Here is a 23749-nt window from a genome sequence, read left to right on the forward strand (position 1 = left end):
AGATACTGCTGATCTAGCGACCACATTTCGAGTTGCAAAGCCTTAAAAGACTATTGCTGTTTGGTCTTGCTAAATCCACGTGTCTTCCTGTCTTACGTCAGCGCTGTGTCTTCATGGTAGAGGTGAGAAGAATATTGCTGGCCAGTTCAATACTGAGCCCCAGAAAGTAGACTTTTGATCAAACTGGAGCCCTGACAACTCTCATCTTTATTCTTCTTGTGACAAAACAGATACTCATGGAATTTAATATTGGTAGCAAAACCATACTGCCCTTGAGACTTCAATTGTCTCTTGACACAATTGGTTTTTCTGGGCAGAAATGTTGCCCCTGAACAATCATCCATTGCTCTGATGGAATTATCCTCTACCTGGTCAGGGGCCTCCTGAGAAGCCAGGAAGGCTTGACCTTAAATATATGCCTGATTGCTTTTTCGGGTAAAATATTGAATTTTCCAATTTATGCCATTTCTTCAAAGTGAAGCTTTTTTTTTTTTTTTTTTTTGCTGAGGAAGATTTGCTCTGTGCTAACATCTGTTGCCAATCCTCCTCTTTTTGCTTAAGGACAATTGTCCCTGAGCTAACATCTGTGCCAATCTTCCTCTATTTTGTATGTGGTTTCTCCGCCACAGCAAGGCAGCTGACAAGTGGTGTAGGTCTGTGCCCAGAAACTGAACCTGGGCTGCTGAAGTGGAGAGCACCAAACTTAACCACTAGGCCATGGGGCTGGTTCCTCAGAGGGAAACTTTTATATTTATTCTGCTATTATTTTTGATTGATGTAAAATAAGGATGAATCCCTGTTACTGAGACTAGGGGTCAAATTGTAAAATTTTGACTATAATTATCCTACAGTTGATGGCAGCCTTCAATGTAGCCTCACATTTCCCATGAGGGGAAAGAGCAGAGAAGGCAGAGGCACATCCCCACCCAGATCATAGTCCTGGCTTTACCTCTTCTTGGCATTATAAAGCATTTGGCTGGTCCTCAGAAGCCCTGCTCATTCACTCTCCATCTTGCAAATTCCAGGTGTTCAGAAGGTTTTTGAATGATTTGGCATCGTGAATTAATCTGGTTTGTCAGAACCAAGTCCTGGCTGCAGAAGTTTGGGGACGTTGATGTGAAGTGAGCAAGATTAATGGCTTAGCTACTGAAAGGCTACACCATCAATGTAACAGAGACTTGCGATTCTGCATCTTTTGGAGATGGATAGAAAATAACAATTCATTCAATACTTTATATCAAAGCACTGTTTGGAAACAAACAAAAGCCACAGGTGTATAGCATCATCAAGACTCCAACACTCCCTGCCTGGACCTCAGCCTGAACAGGCCAGGAAACATCTTTAACCAGGGGTCCACTTAGAACCCTCCTGTCATGGATCCTTGCCCACTGTGTCATCCCATTGTGCTATGGGCTTAGTTGGCCATGACTGAATCTTCTGATCCTCTCAGTTTTTTATTACGTATTGTCCTTGAGATCTTCTGTTTCTATGAAAAACAGTCTCTTCCACCTTCTACCTCTTCAGAAATGTTTCTTTTGTCTCTTTGTCTTAAGGGAAACCTAGTTTTCTGGAGTTTTCTGCTCCCCTGCTGCCTACTGTAATGTAGACTTACCGCACACCACAGAGCCTGGGGGTAGGGCATCATTTTCCTAGTGCCACACGAGGCCCCTAAACTGTTATGACCTCATTTAAGATTGCAAGTGCCTGGCTACAACTTCTACTCCCATTTATCATGCTCATTGGCCAAACTTCTGCTCCCTTCACACCTTTCTACCAGGCACACAGTCTTCTGCCAACCCGGTCTTCGAGTGGTTAAAATTCAGTGCTCTCACCGCGACAGCCCAGGTTCATTTCCTGGTCAGGGAACCACACCACTCATCTGTTGGTTGTCATACTATGGCAGCTGAGTGTTGCTGTGATGCTGAAAGCTATGTCACCAGTATTCCAAATACCAGCAGGGTCACCCATGGTGGACAGGTTTCAGCAGAGCTTCAGACTAAGACAGAGTAGGAAGAAGGAACTGACCACGCACTTCTAAAAACATTGGCCATGAAAACCCTGTGAATAGCAGTGGAGCGTTGTCTGATGCCGTGTTGGAAGGTGAGAGGATGGTGCAAAAGTCCAGGCAGAGTTCCGCTCTGCTATACCCGGGGTCGCTAGGAGTCAGAATCAACTCGACGGCACTAACAACAAACACAGCTTTTTCCTGGTCCCTAGGTGCTGCCTGCTAACTTCCTGGAGATTTCAATTTCCATGGAATAACCCATCTAACATCCTTGATGCACAGTTTTTGTCTTCTGGCTTGAGTGGCCACCAACACTACTCCATTTCAGCCACCCATTTACCCTATGGCAGTCCTGGAGACTCTTCATCACTTAGAACTGAATTCTTCTGTCATCTCCCAATATGTTACATCTTTCCCCTTTAATGACTTCCCAATCCAGCCTAGAAGCTGTTCAGTCACATTAGTAGTATTATAGTCCTGGCTTCACCTGCATCTCACTGCGTCAGCAGACAAAAGCCTGATGCTATGTCAGCTAAACTGTCCTCCTCCACCAGGCTGCTGAGCACTGCTGGAGAAAGCCACACAGCTAGTCAGACAAGTCTCCACAGGTGTGTGGTCTCCAGGCCCAGCTGGACCCACACAGCTGCTCTGCTTGTTCCCTCATCCAGCTCATAAAGACCAGCTCAAAACTCCATCTTCTCAAAGCTCCCACTCCACTTCCTCCCCATCTCCTCTCAACACATGGCTTTGCCTTTTTAGTTAAGTTCATAATGAATATTTGGGACATACCAAAGGTATAAGGAAAAATATGTGCCTATTACCCAGTTTAATAAATAAAACATTCCCAGTACAAAGACCCCTGCGTTCCCCTTCCTGATAGCATCCCCACATCCCTCCTCCCAAACATCGTATTTTGATTTAGTGTTTATGATGATTATGCCTCATATGTATGTACCTCTGCACAATACAGAACTAGTGTATTATTTTACATGTTTTAGAATTTTCTATAAGTGCCATCATATCACCATCTCTCTTTCTCTCTCTGTGTTCCTGCCCCTCCTCACTCTTTCTCTTTTCTATTTTGTTTGTGAAGCTAATCAGTGTTGATATGTGAAAGATCCATTCTATATAGAATGAGTAGACCATAATATATTTATCTACTTTCTTATTGATGGACATTTAGTCTGTTTCAATATTTTATTATTAGAAGTTGATTTGTTATGAACATCCTTTTAACTGTCTTCTGGTACACATTTGCAAGAATTTTCCTAGAATATATGCTTAGTAGTAGAATTGCTTTTCAACTTTACTAGATATTACCAAATTATTTTCCACTGTGATTGGAACACCAATAGTGCATAAAAGTTTATATTGCTCTAAATCCTCATCAATACTTGAGGATTTGAGACTTTAAAATTTTTACTTATTCATGGTTCCATAATTATATCTCATTTGGTTTTAATTTGCATTTCCATGATCAGTAGTGAAGTTGAGAATCTCCTGTTTCTTGGCAATTTTTGTTTAATATTTTTTAATTACCTATTTACACATTTTGATAGTTTTTTCTATTAGGTTGTTTTTCTAACATTTTCAATATATTCTGGAAACTAAATCTTTATCAGTTATGTTTATTATATACATATATATGTTTATTATATATTTTTCTGCTTGTTTTAGGTTTAATTTGCTCTTTTTCTGGTTATAAGGTGAAACTTAGATCATTGATTTGAGACTTTCTTTTCTAATATAAGCATTTAATAATGTAAATTTACCTTCAAGCATATTTTGATGTGTAATGTAGTGATTTCATTCTGATTGAAAGTGTGCATAGGTATATACCTATGAATAACCTCTGAATCACGTTAAATACATATAATTATTTAGAAATGTATTTCAAATATTTGGAGATTTTGCAGGTATCTTTTTTATTTCTAGTTTAATTTCATTGTGGTGAGAAAATAAACTTGTTTTTATTCCAACTTAAAATTTGTTAAAGTTTGTTTTATGACCTAGGATATAATCTTAGTGAATGTTCTTCCCTATATACTTTGAAAAAAAATGTGTATTCTGTTTTTGTTGGATGAATTGTGTTATAAATGTCAATTAGATCAAGTTGTTGGTAGTGTTGTTTAGTCTTTTATATCCGCACTGATTTTCTGTCTACTCATTCTATCCATCACTGATAAAAAATGTTGATGTCTTCAAGCATGTCACTGTGGATTTGTCTACAGTCATGCATCGCCTAACAATGGGGATATGTTCTGAAAAATGTGTCATTAGGTGATTTTGTCATTGTGTCAACATCATAGAGTGTGCTGAAGGGGGAACAAAATTTGCCGCCCCAAAATGTGTCTCTTGTACATGAGAATTATTTTAGGCTGATTATTTTTAAGAAACAAAAGAGTCAGAAAGTTCTTGTTACTTCTCCTTTAACTTCCTGAAAGAATTCAGATTAAAAAACCTTCTCAGGAAGCAAGTTATCACCTTAGCATAACATGAACTAGGTGGTGGACATGGAGAAACCTAGAAAAGCCAGTCTGTAGGGCTCCTCTCTGTGTTCTTCTGTTTCTGTGTAGCCTAACAAACACTTGTTTTCCAAAAGTTTGCTCCTTTTCACCTACCTGTGAATTGTTTTCCTTTCCTTTGAAGTCCTTGACTCTCCACACCCACAACACCTTCTTTTTTCTTTAGCTGAAGATGGTATTTAAGGTGAGGGCTTTGGCCATTTTGGCAAATTACTCACTTTTCTTGGGTTCTTCCTTGTATACGTGTTATTAAACATTTGTTTGCTTTTCTTTTGCTGATCTGCCTCGTGTCAATTTAATGCTTAGACTAGCTGGAAGAACCTAGAAGTGTAGAGAAAAATGTCTTCCTCCCCTACAGTCCTCGCACAAACATAGGTGGTATAGACTACTGCACACCCAGGCTATATGGCACTAATCTATGGGACCACTGTCGTTTGTGCTGTCCATCTTTGACTGAAATGTTATGTGGCTTGACTGTGTTTCTCCTTTTAGTTCTTTAAGTTTTCGCTTCATGTATTATGAAACTCTGTTGTCAGATGCATTTACATTTAGGATTGTAATGTCTTCTCGGTGAATTAACCATTTTAGCATTATATAATGTCCCTGCTGATGTTCCTTGATATGAAATCTATTTTGTCTGATGTTAATATCAGACTTCAGTTTTCTTTTGATTAGTATTTGCATGGTATATATTTTTTGATATTTTTACTTTTAAACTAGATATCATTATATTTAAATATAACTATGATGCATATAGTCAGGTCTTCATTTTTTATCCAAACTGATAATCTCTGTGTGTTAATCGATGTGTGTGTGTGTGTGTGTGTGTATAGACTGTCTGCATTTAATGTGATTACTGATGTGGTTGGATTAAAAACAAACATTTTGCTAGTTTTCTGTTTATTCCATCTGCTTTTGTTCTTTCCCCCTGCTTTTAGATTTATTTGCTGTGTATTTTTTGTTATTTCATTTTTTCCCACTATTGGCTTATTATTTGTATTTATTTTTAAAAATTATTTCTGGTTATTCTAGGAATCACTATACACAATTAATCACAGTCTACCTTCAAATATTTTAGAGATATAATTATATATTATACTTTTAGTTTAAGAACCATACAAAAATCATTCCCCATCCTCACTTCCCATCCTTTTTGCTATTGCTGATACACATTACTCTTTTATTTTTTTTTCTTTTTTTAAAATTTTTATTTTTTTCGGATGTACATCATATTTCAAATTCTAGATACATTACATCATGTTCACCACCCAAACACTAATTATAGTGCATCCCCTCACATGTGACCCTAATCACCCCTTTTGCCCTCCCCCCTCCCCCCTTCCCCAGTGGTAACCACCAGTCCAATCTCCAAAGCTATGTGGTTTTGTGTTTTTTTTTGTCGTTTTTATCTTCTACTTATGAGTGAGATCATATGGTATTTGACTTCTCCCTCTGACTTATTTCACTCAGCCTAATACCCTCAAGGTCCATCCATGTTGTCACAAATGGCCGGATTTTGTCATTTCTTATGGCTGAGTAGTAGTCCATCGTGTATAAATACCACATCTTCTTTATCCATTCGTCCCTTGATGGGCACCTAGGTTGCTTCCAAGTCTTGGCTATTGTGTATAATGAATGCCGCAATGAACATAGGGGTGCAAGTATCTTTATGCCTTTGTGTTTTCAAGTTCTTTGGATAAATTCCCAGCAGTGGAATAGCTGGATCATATGGTAGATCTAATCTTAATTTTCTGAGGATACTCCAAACTGCTTTCCATAGTGGCTGCACCAGTTTGCACTGCCACCAGCAGTGACCAAGGGTTCCCTTCTCTCCACACCTTCTCCAACATTTGTTGTTTCCTGTCTTGTTAATTATAGCCATTCTGACTGGAGTGAGGTGATACCTCATTGTAGTTTTGATTTGCATTTCCCTGATAGCTAATGATGTTGAGCATCTTTTCATATGCCTGTTGGCCATCTGTATATCTTCTCTGGAGAAATATCTGTTCAGATCTTTTGCCCATTTTCTAATTGGATTGTTGGTTTTTTTGTTGTTGAGCTGTATGAGTTCTTTGTATATTTTGGATATTAACCCCTTATCTGATATGTGGTTTGCAAATATCTTCTCCCAATTGTTAGGTTGTCTTTTTGTTTTGTTGATGGTTTCCTTTGCTGTGCAGAAGCTTTTTAGTTTGATGTAGTCCCATTTGTTCATTTTTTCTTTTGTTTCCCTTGCCCAGTCAGACATGGGACTTGAAATATGCTGCTCAGACCAATGTCATAGAGCGTACTGGCTATGTTTTCTTCTAGAAGTCTCATGGTTTTGGCTCTTACATTCAAGTCTTTAATCCATTTTGAGTTAATTTTTGTGCATGGTATAAGGGAATGGTCTACTTTCATTCTTTTGCACATGGCTGTCCAGTTTTCCCAACACCATTTATTGAAGAGACTCTCCTTTCTCCATCGTATGCTCTCGGCTCCCTTGTTGAATATTAGCTGTCCATAAACGTGTGGGTTTACTTCTGGGCTCTCAATTTTGTTCCATTGATCTGTGTGTCTGTTTTTGTGCCAGTACCATGCTGTTTTGGTTACTATGGCTTTGTAGTATAATTTGAAATCGGGGAGTGTGATACCTCCAGCTTTGTTCTTTTGTCTCAGGAATCCCTTGGCTATTCGGGGTCTTTTGTTGTTCCATATAAATTTTAGGATTCTTTGTTCCATTTCTGTAAAAAATGTTGTTGGAACTTTGATAGGGATTGAGTTGAATCTATAGATTGCTTTAGGAAGTATGGACATTTTAACGATGTTAATTCTTCCAATCCAAGATCACGGAATATCTTTCCAATTCTTTGTGTCTTCCTTGATTTCTTTCAACAATGTCTTATAGTTTTCAGTGTACAGATCTTTCATCTCTTTCATTAAGTTTATTCCTAGGTATTTTATTCTTTTTGTTGCAATTGTAAATGGGATTGTATTCTTAATTTCTCTTTCTGCTACTTCATTGTTAGTGTATAGAAACGCAACCAATTTTTGTACATTGATTTTGTATCGCGCAACTTGATGGTATTCCTTTATTATTTCTAAAAGTTTTTTAGTGGACTCTTTAGGGTTTTCTAGATATAAAATTATGTCATCTGCAAAGAGTGACAGTTTCACTTCTTCTTTTCCAATGTGGATCCCTTTTATTTCTTTTTCTTGCCTGATTGCTCTGGCTAGGACTTCCAATACTATGTTAAATAAGAGTGGTGACAGTGGGCATCCTTGTCTGGTTCCTGTTCTTAGAGGGATAGCTTTCAGTTTTTCTCCATTGAGAATGATATTTGCTGTGGGTTTGTCATATATGGCCTTTATTATTTTGAGGTATTTTCCTTCTATACCCTTTTTATTTAGAGTTTTCATCATAAATGGATGCTGTATCTTGTCAAATGCTTTCTTTGCATCTATTGAGATGATCATGTGATTTTTATTCTTCATTTTGTTAATGTGGTGTATCACGTTGATAGATTTGCAGATGTTGAACCATCCCTGCATCCCCGGAATGAAACCCACTTGATCATGATGTATGATCTTTTTAATGTATTGTTGTATTCGATTTGCTAGTATTTTGTTGAGGATTTTTGCATTGATGTTCATTAGTGATATTGGCCTGTAATTTTCTTTTCTTCTGTTGTCCTTGTCTGGTTTTGGTATCAGGATAATGTTTGCTTCGTAGAATGAGTTATGAAGCCTCCCCTCCTCTTCAATTTTTTGGAAGAGTTTGAGAAGGATAGGCATTAGGTCTTCTTTGAATGTTTGGTAGAATTCACCAGGGAAGCCATCTGGTCCTGGACTTTTATTTTTTGGGAGGTTTTTAATTGCTGTTTCGATCTCCTTACTGGTGATCAGTCTATTCAAATTTTCTACATCTTCTTGGACCAGTTTTGGAAAGTTGTATGTTTCTAAGAATTTATCTATTTCTTCTAGGTTATCCAATTTGTTGGCGTATAGCTTTTCATAGTATTCTCTTATTATCTTTTGTATTTCTGAGGTGTCGGTTGTAATCTCTCCTCTTTCATTTCTGATATTATTTATTTAAGCCTTCTCTCTTTTTTCCTTGGTGAGTCTAGCTAAGGGTTTGTCAATTTTGTTTATCTTTTCGAAGAACCAGCTCTTGGTTTCTTTAATTTTTTCTATTGTTTTTTTAGTCACTATTTTGTTTGTTTCTGCTCTGATTTTTATTATTTCCTTCCTTCTGCTGATTTTGGGCTTTGTTTGTTGTTCTTTTTCCAGTACCTTTAGGTGCACTTTTAGATTGTCTATTTGGGATTTTTCTTCTTTGTTGAGGTAGGCCTGAATTGCTATAAACTTCCCTCGTAGAACCACTTTTGCTGTATCCCACAGATTTTGGCATGTCGTGTTTTCATTTTCATTTGTCTCCAGGAATTTTTTTATTTCTTCTTTGATTTCTTCATTGACCCAATCATTGTTCAGTAGAATTTTGTTCAATCTCCACATTTTTGTGACTTTTCTGGTTTTCTTTCTGTAGTTGATTTCCAGTTTCATACCTTTGTGGTCAGAAAAGATGCATGGTATTATTTTCGTCTTCTTAAATTTATTGAGACTTGTTTTGTGGCCTAATATGTGATCAATCCTGGAGAATGTTCCATGTGCATTTGAAAAGAATGTGTATTCTGTGGTTTTTGGATGGAATGTTCTGTATATATCTACTAAGTCCATCTGGTCTAATGTGTCCTTTAAGGCGAGTGTTTCCTTATTGATCTTCTGTTTGGATGATCTATCCATTGGTTTAAGTGGAGTGTTGTGTTACTGTCTATTTCTCCTCTTATGTCTGTTAATAATTGTTTTATATATTTATGTGCTCCTATGTTGGGTGCATAGATATTTACAAGTGTTATATTTTCTTGTTGGATTGTTCCCTTTATCATTATGTAGTGCCCGTCTTTGTCTCTTATTACAGTTTTTGATTTAAAGTCTATTTTGTCTGATATAAGTATTGCTACCCCCGCTTTCTTTTCTTTGCCATTTTCATGGAATATCTTTTTCCATCCTTTCACTTTCAGTTTGTGAGTGTCTGTAGGGCTGAAGTGTGTCTCTTGTATGCAGCATATACATGGATCTTGTTTTCTTATCCAGTTGGCCACCCTATGGCATTTGATTGGAGCATTTAGTCCATTGACATTTAAAGTAGCTATTGATAAATATGTATTTATTGCCATTTTGTCACTTTTTCTTTTTTGGGGGTGTTTTAGTAGTTCTTCTCTGTTCCTTTCTTTTTCTCTTGCTCTCTTCACTTGTGGTTTGATGGCTGTCTTTAGTAATATGTTTGATTTCTTTTGTCTTACTTTTTTTCCTGCTTGTTATAGGTTTCTAGTTTGTGGTTACCTTAAGGATCCTATTTAATATACTATGCATATAACAGTCTATATTGAGTAGATAGACTCTTTAGCTTGACCTCTTTCTAAAAGCTCCACTTTTTCACTCCCCTCCTCCCACATTATATGTTTTTCACAACATATATAGTGTTTTGTTTAGTGCGTATCTATCCATTACCCTCTTATCACTGAAATAGGTAATTTTAGTACATTTGTCTTTTGACCTTCATATTACCTTCCCAGGTAGTTGATCTGCTGCCTTTACTATACTTTTACCTTACAAGTGATTTTATTGCCTGTTTTTTCTTGTTGTTGTTTTGGGGTTTTTTGATAATTTTTTTCTTTTATCTCTATTTGTGGTCATTGCTTTCCCACTTAAATAAGTCCCTTCAGCATTTCTTGTAGAACTGGTTTCTTGGTGATAAACTTCTTTAATTTTTGCTTGTCTGGGAAGCTCTTTATCTCTCCTTCCATTCTGAATGATAGCCTTGATGGATAGAGTATTCTTGGTTGTAGGTTTTTTCCTTTTAGCACTTCAGATATGTTGTGCCATTCTCTTCTCGCCTGTAGGGTCTCGACTGAGAAGTCTGCTGACAGCCTGATGGGCTTCCCTTTATGTCACTTGTGACCTTTCTCTTGTTGCTTTTAGGATTCTCTCTTTGCCTTTAATTTTAGACATTTTGATTATAATATGTCTTGGTGTGGGCCTTTTTGGTCTTCTCTTGTTTGGAGCTCTCTGTACTTCCTAAACTTGGATGTCTGTTTCCTTCCTCAGGTGAGGAAAATTTTCCTCTATTATTTCAACAAATGAATTTTATGCCCCTTTGTCTCTCTCTTCTCCTTCTGGGACCCCTATAATCCGAATGTTAGCACACTTGATATTGTCCCAGAGTTCCCTTACACTGTTCTCATTCTGTCTAATTCTTTTTTCTCTTTTCTGTTCTGCTTGGGTGATTTCCTCTAATCTTTCATCTAGCTCGCTGATCCATTCTTCTGCTTCCTCTACTCTGCTATTGAGTCCTTCTAGTGAATTTCTCATTTCTAGTATTCTTCATTTCTGATTGGTTCTTTTTTATATCTTCCAATTCTTTGCTGATGTGCTCACTGTGTTCATCCATTCTTCTCTGCATATCTGTGAGCATCTTCATTATATTTTGTTTGAATTCCTTGTCAAGGAGGTCGCTAGTTTCTGTTTCACTTAGTTCTTTTTCTTGTGTTTTGTAGTGTTCCCTTGCTTGGAAAGTATTCCTTTGCCTCCTCATTATGTCTCTTTCTCTGTGCTATTTTCTTTGTACTAGATGAGTTGGCTATGTCTCCTGATCTTGGAGAAGTGGCCTTATGTATGAGATGCCTTATGAGGCCCAGCAGTGTGCTTCCCTCTTGTCACCAGACCATAAGAACCTGGAGTGACCCCTTTGTGGGCTACTTGTGTTCTTCTGCTGTGGCAGGGTTGCTCCCACTGCAGGTACCCAGGGAGTCTGATCTTTCCTTCCCTGGCCAGCTGTTTGTAGATCCGGTTTGGAGGGGCCTCAGCACTGTTGGCTACAAAGTCTGTCAGCACACTCTTATTGCAATTGTCCTCTTAATTGGGTTGGTACCCAGTGTAGCTGGTTGCTAGGCTCAGGGACGTACAGTTGTGATAGGCCTGAGGCCAACAAGGCTGATGTCAGTTCTCTTAGGAGTGCAGCTGAGTGGGGCTAGCCCTTGGCATGGAGGCATTCAGTTGTTTCAGGCTTTGGAAGGTGGGACTGATCCTTTTTATGGCTATTTGTGAAGCACAATTCTTCTGCTGCTGATAAGCCTCACCCCTCTCTGGACCACATACACTGTCAACACAGTCCTGGTCCGTGCACACTTCTCAACCCCCTGGAGTGTACCCCACCACCACACTGCAGAGGCCCCCACCTCTGCCCCAATGCCCCCCACATTTCACCTGGTCCTCACACAAGCCCTGCCCCGCAGAGGCAGACACCCTTGCCTGCCTGTAGAGGATCAAGGCACTCAGTCAATGCAGGCTGAAAAGTAGCCTGAGGGCTTGCTGTTAGGTGGGGCCAGTCCCTAGGGCGGGTCGCCTGCCCTGGCTGAACTGGATTAAATCTGTGCTCTAGTGGGTGTGGCAGACCCCTGGGCTAACAGCCCAAGGGACGCACCTCAATGGCCCCCACTGGTGTCCATATCAGCACACCTGGACCAGCTCAGAACAATGGCCCCCACCAATGTCTCAGTCTCCGGAGAGGATCCTCCTCTCACCAAGATGCCCCCAGAGCCCACCAGGTGAGTCTTGTTTCACCAAATGACAGTCAGCCTTCTCTCTGGTGATTTTAGGTTGCTGCAATGAGTGAGCTTGTGCGTGGGCCCTTTAAGACCAAATGTCTGCTCACAGCGTTATCTTGACGAGAACCCACATTATTCTTTTATATATGCAATAAGCATACAATACATTGCTACTATTTTTGCTCTAGACCAGTGGTTGGCAAACTCTGGCCTGCAGACCAAATTCTGAATACAAATTAGTTTTGCAAATAAAGTATTATTGTAACACAGCCATGCCTATTTGTTTTTGTATTTTCAGTGGTGCTTTCACACTACAACAGCAGAATTGAGTAGTTGTGGCAGAGACTGTATGGCCCGAAAAGCCTAAAATATTTACTATCTGCCCTTAACAGAAAAGGTCTGCCAACCCCTGACTTAGGCAATTATATTTTGTAGTCACTAAAAGCAAGAAAAGATGAAACTAACATTTATTTTCTTTTATACCATTTATAGCACTCTTCATTTCTTTTTTGGATTCAAGTATCTCTCTAAGTCATGCTTAAAGAATTTTCTTTAATATTTCTTGTAGTGCAATTCTGCTGATCATGAATTTGTCCGTTTTTATTTGTGTGGATAAAGGTCTTTATTTCTTAGTTTTTACAGTTATTTTTACTTTGAATAGAATTCTGGCTTGACAATTTTTCTTCTTTCAGAACTTTAAAGATGTCACTCCAATATCCATTGGCTTACTTAGTTCCTAACAAGAAGTTCACAATATTGTCTTTGTTACTCTATATGTAATTTACCTTTTTGTTCTGATGGCCTTAAAAGTTTTCTCCTTATCTTTGGATTTCAGTAGTTTGAATATGATATACGTAGGAGTTTTTTTGTTTGTTTGATTTGCTCGTGTATTGGTGTGTGAGGAAGTGTCATTACTCTGCTTGGTGCTTTCTGAGTTTCTTGGATCACTTTTTTGATGTCTTTCAATATTTTTGGAAAATCTTCAGAGATTATTGCTTTAATATTTATTCTATCCTTTTCTTTCTTCTGAGATCCAAATAACACATATTTTTTGTTTTGTGTTGTCTACAGCTTTTGAATGCTGTCATGCATTTTCAGTTTGTTTGTTTGTTTTCTTTGTGTTTCGGTTTGGTTAATTTCTATTGGCCTATCTTTAAGTTCATGGATTATTTCCTTGATGGTGTCATACTACTGAAGAGTCTATCAAAGGCATTCTCCATCTCTGTTACGTATTTTACATTTGATTCTTTCCAACAGTTTCTATCTCTGCTAAAAATTCCCATCTGGTCATGCAGGTTGTCTACCTTTTCCATTAGAGTCTTTAGCATGTTCTTTTTCAGATAGTTCCAACATTTGGGTCATACCTGAGTCTGGTTCTCTTCATTTCTTTTTTGCTTTTCCTTGGACTGTTTTGTTGGTGTTCTCCTTCTTCCTCCTCCTCTGCCTCCCGCACTCCTCTCCTCCCCTCCTTCCCCTACCTCTCCATCCTCTTCTTCCTCTTCTTTGTCTTCATCTTCATCTTCTTGGGTGATTTGTAGGGAAGTAGAGTATAAAATAGTATTTACGCCTAGAAGTGGACATTCCTCTTTTTCTGCTAACCTTTAGTTTGTGTATTGGGGGATTTAGTAGATCTAGTCAGTAACTGAGCTAGGTTTGGGTTTCGTTGTTGCTGTGGCTAACCTTCAGTGCATTGCTAGTTTCAAATTCCTCTAACATTCACTTGTGCTTAGGGTGGGGTTTGGGTGGCTGGAGACTTTGTTCTCCACCCTCCATTTTAGGCTTTTCCTGGGAACTTCTAAATCAGAGAGGTTCACTATTTATGCTTTCATGCCTCCCCCAGTGGTAGCCTGCTATTACCTGTTTCTTAGTGTTTGCTTGCCTGGTGTTTAGAGGCAGAGATGTTCTCTGTTATCCTATTTCAGCCTTGATCTTAAGCAGGTCTGCATTCTTGGGTCTTGGGAATGGGACTTTTTCTCTGTGATCCTGTTCCTCTCTTATCAATAGAGGATCAGAGGATCTCTAATGATATAGTTCCAGGAAGCTTTCCTACCACTTTCTTGTTTCCATCCCCTAATTGCAGTGAGTCTTTGCTTGTGCCCTGATGGCAACAGGGTCTGTGTTTTAGCTCTGTAGGGAGGATCAAAGTGGTACATCATGCTTTTCCTGCAGTGACTGCTGCTCCCTTCCCACAGGCCTGCATCATCAAAGGATGCTTTCTCCAGACGCTCACTCTGCTCCCAGTCTTTCTCGAGAGCATCTGGTGAAGTCCAAGAAGAGAAGCCTGTTAGTGGATGTAGATTACCCTTGAATTCGTGGCTCTCAGTAGCTCTATACTCTCTTACTAGCCCACCTTTGACTTTTAGTAAGTCATTAAACATTGTGGCTGAATTCTTATTACCAGCTTGTTTAGGGCCTGACATCTCTTCCTCCCATGGAAGGAAGCTCTGCTCTGTGCAGGCATCTATCTTTCCTCTGATTAGTTAAGGAAAACTTATAATTCTGTATATTATTCAACTTTTTTTTTTTGAGGTTATGGTGGGAGTAATACTCTTTATATCTTTGTACATCTTAAACAGAAGCTGAAAACGTCTGTACTACAAATATATTTTCCCAGTGTGTAATTTATCTTACTTTTTATGGTATCTTTTGCTCACAGAATATTTTTATTCTAATATAGTCAAATTTTTTAATCTTTTCCTTTATGGACTGTGCTTTTGAAGTCAGGTTGAGAAATCTCTCCTTATCCATAGTTCATAAATATGCCTTTTTCTTGAGAGGAAAAATGAGACCATTGGGGAGAACACTCTCAAGTTTCTGTCCCTTACTTTTTAGATCATATCTCATTTTCTATTCACTCCTCTTCCTCTCATTACAGCAGACTGTATCATCTAGAGTTTTTCTTGACCTATCAGTCATCTTCCTTTCTCCTTAATCTTCAATTCTTCTTTTGTTTTTCTAGCTATGTTCTTTCAGCATTTAAATAGGCTCAAGAGTCCCTATTCTTAAAAAAAGTTTAGCCATCTCTTAGCCCAATGATCTTGTTTACTTGAGAAACACCAGTTAAGTGAAGTGATGACATTCTTCCCTCAGTTGTTTCTGTCTGCTGCTCCTCCTATCACTGCTGGTACCTTTACCAACTAACCTCTCTTCTTGCTCCCTTAAATAATTTGTGCCTTAAGTTGAATCCTCAGTCTTTCCTTCTTCTCACTACGTTCAGTTTCTTTCAGTGACTTCACGTGTTCCTTTGATTTCAACCATTTGCAAACGATTTCCAAAAATATACTTTTAGAGCCTTAATGTCTCTTATGAGATGTAGACCTATGTGTTCAACTGCTTTCTGAATATCTTAAGGCACCTCAGAAATAACATGGTTAAAACTAAACTCATCATCCTTGACTAAAATTCCTCCTTCTTTATTTTCCAGTTAGCCTAGTGGCTCATAGTTTACGGGGTTTCACCTGAATTCCTGTCTTTCATTCTCAACTCTGATATCACATCTAATTCCATCATCAAATCCAGGTAATTTTATTTATAAGTTTCTTTGGAATTCAGATTCTCTTTTCTAATCATCTGCTTCTGTTTTGGCTTAGATCCTCCTTATTATTTTGTTTTCCTAGAATATTAAAATAACCACCAAACTATTGGTTTCCATATCAATTTGCTGCGTTCCAGTACATTCTCTACTTTGACACCCAGTAAACTTTCTAAAAACCGCATATGGTTATGTCACTCTCTTGCATAAAGTATATTTAGTGTGGCTTCTTTCTGCTCTAAGAATTAAGTTTAGTCTCTCTAGCTATCTGTTTTAAATATATTTGTGGTATGTAAAAGCCTCAATCTATTCTTTTGCGTGATCTCCAAACCAAAAAATTTCCAAAGAGACACAGAAAGGGAACTATTGTACCTAACCGTAACCATAGGTAAATGCTATATTTACCAGCTAGAAATGCAGTGGTTTTCTAGAGCTTTCTAGTAATGCAACTGCTTCCTTCTGAGGTATGTGCCTTGGTAACAAGTATCAAATGTCAAATTTGTCCTCAAATGCAACAAATGTAGAACGGAAATTAATAGAATCATAAGAGATTGTCATATAATCCTTTGGCTTCATTCTTTCTAAAATTCAAGAAGTTATTTTTCAGTAAATGAACTAGTTTTGAATGGATAGTATACTTAAAATGGGATCATACTAATGAGTCTTTTTAGGCATCTTCAGTTTTCTCCACTGACCTCCAAATTATGCAAGTGCACACACACCCACACACAGAGTTAACTTTTATTTTATTAATTATTCACCATTAGTGTGCAGAGTGGTTATTTTGCTAAAATTCATTCATATTACCTTACTTAAGTCTCTTTGTCAGTTTTTAAGATGACTGATCAGGATTAGAGGTTGAGTCTTTGGTCAAGAAATATAGTGAATTTGAGCCAGCCCAGATGATTTAGTGGTTAAAGTTTGGCGTGTTCCACTTTGGCAGCCCAGGTTCAGTTCCTGGGCACAGAACCACACCACTCATCTGTCAGTAGCCATGCTGTGGCAGCAGCTCACATAGAACTGGAAAGAGTTACAACTAGAATATACAACTATGTACTGGGGCTTTGGGGAGGAAAAAAAAAGAGAGAAGAAGATTGGCAACAGATGTTAGCTTAGGGCAAATCTTTCTCAGCAAAAAGAAGAAAAGAAGTACAGTGAATTTAATAAAATTCTTGTATCTAAGTCCCAAATGCATGATGATCTTCCAAAGATATTATTCCACTTACGCTAATGCATTTGTCATAGGTTCTTGAGAGAATGTGGTACAATGAATATATGTCTGTCCTTATCAGAAAAAGACTTCTAAATTTAAATTGTCAAAAAAGAAATTCAAAAATAGTATCTTAACTCAAAATATAGTTTTCAAATTGGCAGGTTTGGCACAGTAACCCTTTTACCCTTTACCCCAGAAAGTATTCCTGGTTGTATCTTTAGAAGAAAATGTGTATTTGTCTGCAACTTTATTGTACTATTTTCTAAAGATTCAAGATGCTTTCTGGATTTAATTTTTGCCAGATTATCTTAAAAAACTAAAGCTGAATTATAGATGAAGCCACTTTGTTAAGAACAACAAAGAGTAAGGCTGTGGGTTTGTGAAGCTGGAGACCGAATCAGTATTCCAAAGCACACTTGATTGCTGCTATCTCATTCAGCAACTTTGGGTAGACATTTAAAGATTTTTATACATTTTAATTCAGCTGGTAACTTGATTTAAAACAACATTGATTTTCTTTCTAATTCATTCTTGGTCATGTATGTCATACTAAATATCAAAATGAATTTGAAACTATTTGGGTATTAAATTCTTGGAGAAGCTTCCTTTCTCCATGCTAATTTTGATCATTTTGTTGTTACTTTCATTTCCCCTTGAGCTTTGGCTTTTAAGAATTATTATTCATTCTTTTCACCGTATACCCCAATCATTAAACAATTAAACCTTTATCAGGCAAAGCAGCAAAAGACTCCATGGATAATGATGAGATTGGAAAATCGCCTGTACAACCTGTTGGCTCATCTTTGAAGAAGAGAGTCATGCCAAATTATCTTTATGTGCTCATCAATAACATTCTAACAAGGATGGATAGAGAGATGAGCATAAAGGGCAGTTCTAATGGAAGGAATGATAGTAACATTACCTTGGCAAAACTTGCTAATGCCTTAACAAGATGCTATCTGATCTTGCGACTAAATCAGGTGCATATTAAGTTGGCAGCCCCTATAGCTAACTGCTATTTTATAGAATGAACCAGAAGAGAAAGAATGTAATTTCAAAATTTACAAGCTCCTCATATGACCGTAAAATAATTGCGTAGAGAATACCCATTAAATACAGAGTTTATTGTACATTAACTGGGTGCATTTGTCCTAAAAGTAAAAGTGGGAGGGACAGGAAGGTAGTTATAGTCTCTATCTACCTTTATTCTTAGCTTTATACTGAACTCTGAAGTAACTGAGATTTTTGCTATTGTTTCCTAAATGCAGAATTTCAGAGTGGGATATCAGGTCTTTAGTGTGAAGATACATCTATATTAAACCAGGAATCATTGGCACTGACATTTCGGCACGAAAGCTTGAAAGGTTGAACAATTGTGAAGGTTGATCATGGAAATCAAAGAGGAAGGAGCATCAGAAGAAGGCCAGCACTTTCTTCCCACACCGGCAAATGATACTGGGGACTTTCAGTTCACAAGTAAGTATGTGCGCACTCATTCTTGTAACTCTCTGAAAATGCAAATTGAGTGTACTAAACAGACACATGCATGTGTATTCACAGAAGCGCGTTCTTGCAAATAGCGTGAGATTAAACTTTTTCCTTTGTGCTATTTATTTTGGTGTTGTGAATCTATGCTATGCCTCTCATCTTTTATCTTGGATGAGATAAATGATAGTCCATGAAATGGTTACATATCAAATAGCAGAATCAAAGTTCCTGAATATTCATTAGGACCCTAATAAATACTTTTTAAGAACACCTTCTATTTAGCATTGATATACTCTCATGTGGAATTATTTTTTGGAACATAGAAATTTTCTCTTTAAAACCAAAGACATTAGGGCAAAATGGTTACACTAGATGCTTAGACTGTTGCTGCCATACCATAGAGTGCTAAGTTACATAAAGAGAGCAAGCTTGGAGATTTGGCCAAGATTCGCATTTAAACATTAAGATTGGTTTTTGTTCTACTCAAGTAATTAAAATTATGGGAAGAAATGTATGTATTCTCTCATGTTTAAAATTCCAGGGTTTGGGTTTTATTGTTTAGCATGAATTGTGTCGTTATCTTTTCTTTTCAGAAGATTCCTATTGCTCAATTATTTAACACTGGCAAACATATGCCCAACCTCTTGCTTAATTTACATTATAAAAATAATCTTTAGAAAGTGGTATTGGCTGGATGCATTTTTTGAGAACTTTGGCTGTCAGAGCTTACAGCAGAGTTAATTGTTAATAACCTTTTTAAAAATCCACGCTATTTGAAATGCACAAAGACCTACCTAATGATTGTCATTCTAACCCCTGTTGGAAAGTCTAAAATTGTTAACCATAGCATGGTTAAATGTCAGCAGGAGAAAAAAATATGGTTACTCTGCAAAAAAAGTGAACTCTATGAATAAAAATGAGTGATTTTTATGCAAAGAGATGGTTCTAACAATATATTAGTGACCAAATGCTAGTAAATTTAAATTGTACCTGATCAATGCACCAGTAAAAATAAACAAGGAAAGGATTCTTATAATATTCTTACGTTTATTGCCAAATGGTTTACTTTTCCATACATTTTGGTTTTGCTGCCTTGGCCACCCATGGGTTGTAAGAAATGGCACCCCGGTCCTCATCCGCTTTTGTTTAGGAAGGCCCTGCACTGTGTGTGGTCTTCGGGCATCTACCTACGACCTAGTTACTTGCCACAGTCTGATCTTTCTACCTCTTAACCATTACGTCTTCCCACTTCCTTACCTTTAGTCTCAGACTCACTTTCCAGCCCACTTCATCTTAAATTATTTAGCCATGTTACTGGATTTTTTAAAAATCTCCAAAAAAGGAATAGAAATATTTAACAGAATGTTGGTTTGAGCTATCAAAAAACTGGCAGAATAACCACTATCATGTCTTTCATAACCCAATCAGAGATATCTTTTTAATTAATAATTTTCTATTTATAGCAGATCCAAGTAGTTTGAAAGAAAAATCTATCTAAGAGAGTACTTTGGGGAACTCATCTTTTTTGAAGGTTCCTGCTCAGTCTCTATGCATCCAAAAGAAACAGATGCCACTGAAAAATGTTTTGAACTTGTCATAGCTTACAAAAACAGTATTTCTGAGTTTCGTTACTGCCATAGAGCTAAATAGATCAGTCAAATCTTTAGTCATATCTCATTCTGCTACAAATATTATGTTCCATTCTGAAAACCAACTGCTTATAAGTCTGACTAACTGAGTTTATTCATTCTGCCAAATAATGTGTTTCTACATTCTGGGCAGAGTGAAACATGATAATATTCATTGATATATTTATGATAATAAGTTAAATATCTTTCATCTGAGTTTGTACCTATTATTTACAGGTATTCAGAAGACTCCAAATGAACCACAGTTGGAATTCATCCTTGGTAAGGAATTCCATCTTATTTATTATTATAATAATAATTTGTATATACAGTTTGCAACTTGTAGGTACCTGACTTATAGCGTACCTTTTACAAACTTTTATGAACTTTGCTCTATAAAAACTTTCATTTTATAAGGTAAGTAGTATTTTCTCTAATTTATAAGTAAAGAATCTGAGCTGAAGAGTAGGTCATTTCACCACCCAAGGACATAGGGTTCAGTGGTGACAGAGTTGTGTCTGACAACCAGGTCTGCAGACCACAAATTCAGTGCCCAGCACTCCTTCTCATGCAGTGACTGGATTTTGTTGCTAATCAATGTTTCTGGAAATCCATGTGCCTAATTATTTACTCCTTGGGCTGGAGACTGGCCTGACATTGAGTTTTCCTTTACGGCATTTACAAGATTCTTCTCTCTTTCAGTCTCACTCACTCAAAAATGTCCTCCTCCTGTTCCATCTCGATTTTGTGGGCAGATCCTCGGCATTTGAGAATTTAATTCAAAACTTTGACTTCCTTAAGCAACTCTAAAAGTCTGTCACAAGTAGAAATTTGTAACTTTTTTTCAAGAATGAATTAAAAATGTGCACTCAGGGTGACCCACTACTTAGCTCGTGAGGGGGACCTGCTTTGTGTTTGAAGCAGGTATGACTGCAAGATGCTATTAGTAACTTAGCTGCAAAATAGTATTTAAAGAGGGTAAAAATATGGTTGATATGAACTATTTAGAAAGAGGTTATTTTTTTTTTCCTCTCATGGTTCCAAAATATTATGAAAGGTCACCAGTATCTTTACATTTTTCTTTGTAATGAAGTTTTATAGAATCATACATGTATATGTTCAATTTCATATACAGAGAGTAGATATATTTTAGTATCCAAGTCTTTAAAATTAATATACATATTTAATAAAGTTATGGGCAAATTGAAATATATACATTCACTACCCATAGTGGTTTTTGGTGAAGTCCCAATTATTTTAGCAACATGTGTTTTTACTATATAATAAAATGGCTTTTAAATTTATATCCTTTTCTCATAATATTACATTTTGAAGCATAATTTATTAGGACAATAGTTATATATAATTTATTTTTTTTGTTTTGTTTGTTTTCTCTTTTAATAGACTTTATTTTTAGAGCACTTTTAGGTTCACTGCAAAACTGAGAAGAGGGCATAGAGATTTCCCATATAAACCCTGTCGCCACAAACAGACAGCCTCCTTCTTTTCAACATCCCCTGCCAGATTCATACATTTGTTGCAATTGATGAACCTACGTTGACACATCATTATCACCCCGAGTCCATGGGTTACATTAGGGTTCACTCTTGGTATTGCACATTCTATGGATTTGGACAATATATAATGATATGTATCCATCATTATGGTAACATACAGAGTGTTTTCAGTGCTCTAAACCCTCTGTACTCTGCCTGTTCATCCCTCTCTCTCCTCTAACCCTTGGCAACCACTGATCTTTTCACTCTCCCCATAGTTTTGCTTTTTCCAAAATATCAGACACTTAGAATTATAAAGTCTGTAGCCCTTTCAGATTGGCTTCTTTCACTTAGTAATATGCATTTAAGTTTCCTTAATTTTCTTTTCATGGCTTGATAGCTTATTTCCTTTTAGCATTAAATAATATTCCATTTTCTGGATGTCCCACAATTTATTTGCCCAGTCACCTACTGAAGGACATCTTGGTTTCTTCCAAGTTTTGGCAATTATGAATAAAGCTGCTATAAACATCTATGTGCAAGTTTTTTGAAGACATAGGTTTTCTACACCTTTGGGTAAATACCAAGGAGTGCAATTGCTAGGTCATATGGCAAGAGTATATTTAGTTTTGTAAGAAATTGCCAAGCTATCTTCTGAAGTGGCTGTACCATTTTGCATTCCCACCAGCAACGAATGAGAGTTTCTTTTGCTCCACATCCTCACCAGCATTTAGTGTTGTCAGTGTTCTTGGTTTTGGTATAATTTTTTTAACATTTTATTTTGTTACAAATATAGCTATAAGGTGCTATAATTTAAGGATTCTAGATTTTTTATTATCCCTAGTATTGAGAAACAGAAATGTAAAAACTCAAAGAACTTCTGTGATAACACCAATAAAGCTATACTTTTTTTTTTTTTTTTTGTAGAGAGTTCTCAGCTGTTGTCAGATATAAAAATAACTCATTTTCAGAAAGGGAGTTGAGGATCCAAAGAAACCTAGGCACCTATTGACTCACTGGCTGTAACTGTTGCTACCTGAGCCTTCCTTTATCCCTCTTTCTTTTTTTCTTTCTTTTTGGTGAGGAAGATTGGCCCTGAGCTAACATCTGTTGCCAGTCATCCTCTTTTTGCTTGAGGCAGATTGTCCCTGAGCTAACGTCTGTGCCAACCTTCCTCTATTTTGATGCTGCCACAGCATGACTTGATGAGTTGTGTGTAGGTCCGTGCCTGGGATCTGAACCCACAAACCCCAGGCTGCTGAAGTGGAGCAAGGAAATTCAACCACTTCACCACCAGGCCAGCCCTCAACTTTCATTTTTAAGAGAAGAGATTCATTCTTTACCTTTTTGAGAGGACTTCTGAAAAGTGAAGATTTGTTAGAGTGATTTAGTGTATTTCAAAAAACAGACAAAGCCTTGTTATTTGCATCCTGGAGAACAGGGGGAGTCTGAAGAAGGCAGAAGCAACTGGAGTTAGGCAAACACGGTGGTGGCCAGTTTTCCAGAGACAGTGTGCTTGGGCCAAACACCTGTCTTTTATTTCAATTAAGGTTATCAGTCTTGCTCCAGGGCCTAACTATACTGTTTGTTTTGAAAGCCCAGTCAAGTTCAGTAGCAATGCTGTTGTCACTTATATTTCTGGTTTTGAATCGTAGATCCAAGAGCTAAGCAGCTGCAAGAATACATCCATAATAATATTCCTCTCATTTAAAAGAAAACCCTCAATTTTCTTTTTTTATGCTTATTCAAAAAATACACTAGAATTCTTAACTAATAATTTTATCTTATAAAGTGGCAAGAAATGCCTGATGAATAAACAAAGAAAGTTATTTAGATTGTTCAGGGAATTGTGCTATTGATCTTGGAAGATACATTCCCCATACTGTTTATTATGCTTCTTAGTACGTTAGGATTCTCAGTTATACTATTTCTTGAAGAAGTTTTTTAAAAAACTACTCTTTCAAAGACATTACACCTAAACCCTTGTAGACTTTACTGTATTATTTTTAACACTTTTTTTCTTTGGGTTTTTTAAATCCCACAAATTCTTTAAGACTTCACCTGTTATATGGTTAACTTGGTTTCATAATGAGTAATGAAAGAATGATTTCTTAAATATTTGTGTCATTGTTTAAGAATGTGCATATTTATTTAATAAGAAAAAACCCAACTGTCTTAAAACAAAAAATAATTCTAGGAAAAATATAGAAGAAACA

At 37.1% G+C, this 23749-nt stretch overlaps 1 protein-coding gene across 21 annotated transcripts in view; it reads left to right on the plus strand.

Moving 5' to 3' along the window:
- Positions 1-23749, plus strand: part of INPP4B (inositol polyphosphate-4-phosphatase type II B) — a 747875-nt gene that overhangs the window by 371821 nt on the left and 352305 nt on the right. For all 21 annotated transcript variants that reach the window (XM_070608969.1, XM_070608970.1, XM_070608973.1 and 18 more), the window contains 2 exons: positions 18190-18397; positions 20275-20319. In XM_070608969.1, coding sequence (XP_070465070.1) covers positions 18310-18397; positions 20275-20319 — 133 coding nt within the window. In that variant the 5' untranslated portion in view covers positions 18190-18309. The remainder of the gene's footprint in view (positions 1-18189; positions 18398-20274; positions 20320-23749) is intronic.

Source organism: Equus przewalskii, chromosome 2 (assembly GCF_037783145.1).
Source record: "Equus przewalskii isolate Varuska chromosome 2, EquPr2, whole genome shotgun sequence".
Taxonomy (NCBI): Eukaryota; Metazoa; Chordata; class Mammalia; order Perissodactyla; family Equidae; genus Equus; species Equus przewalskii.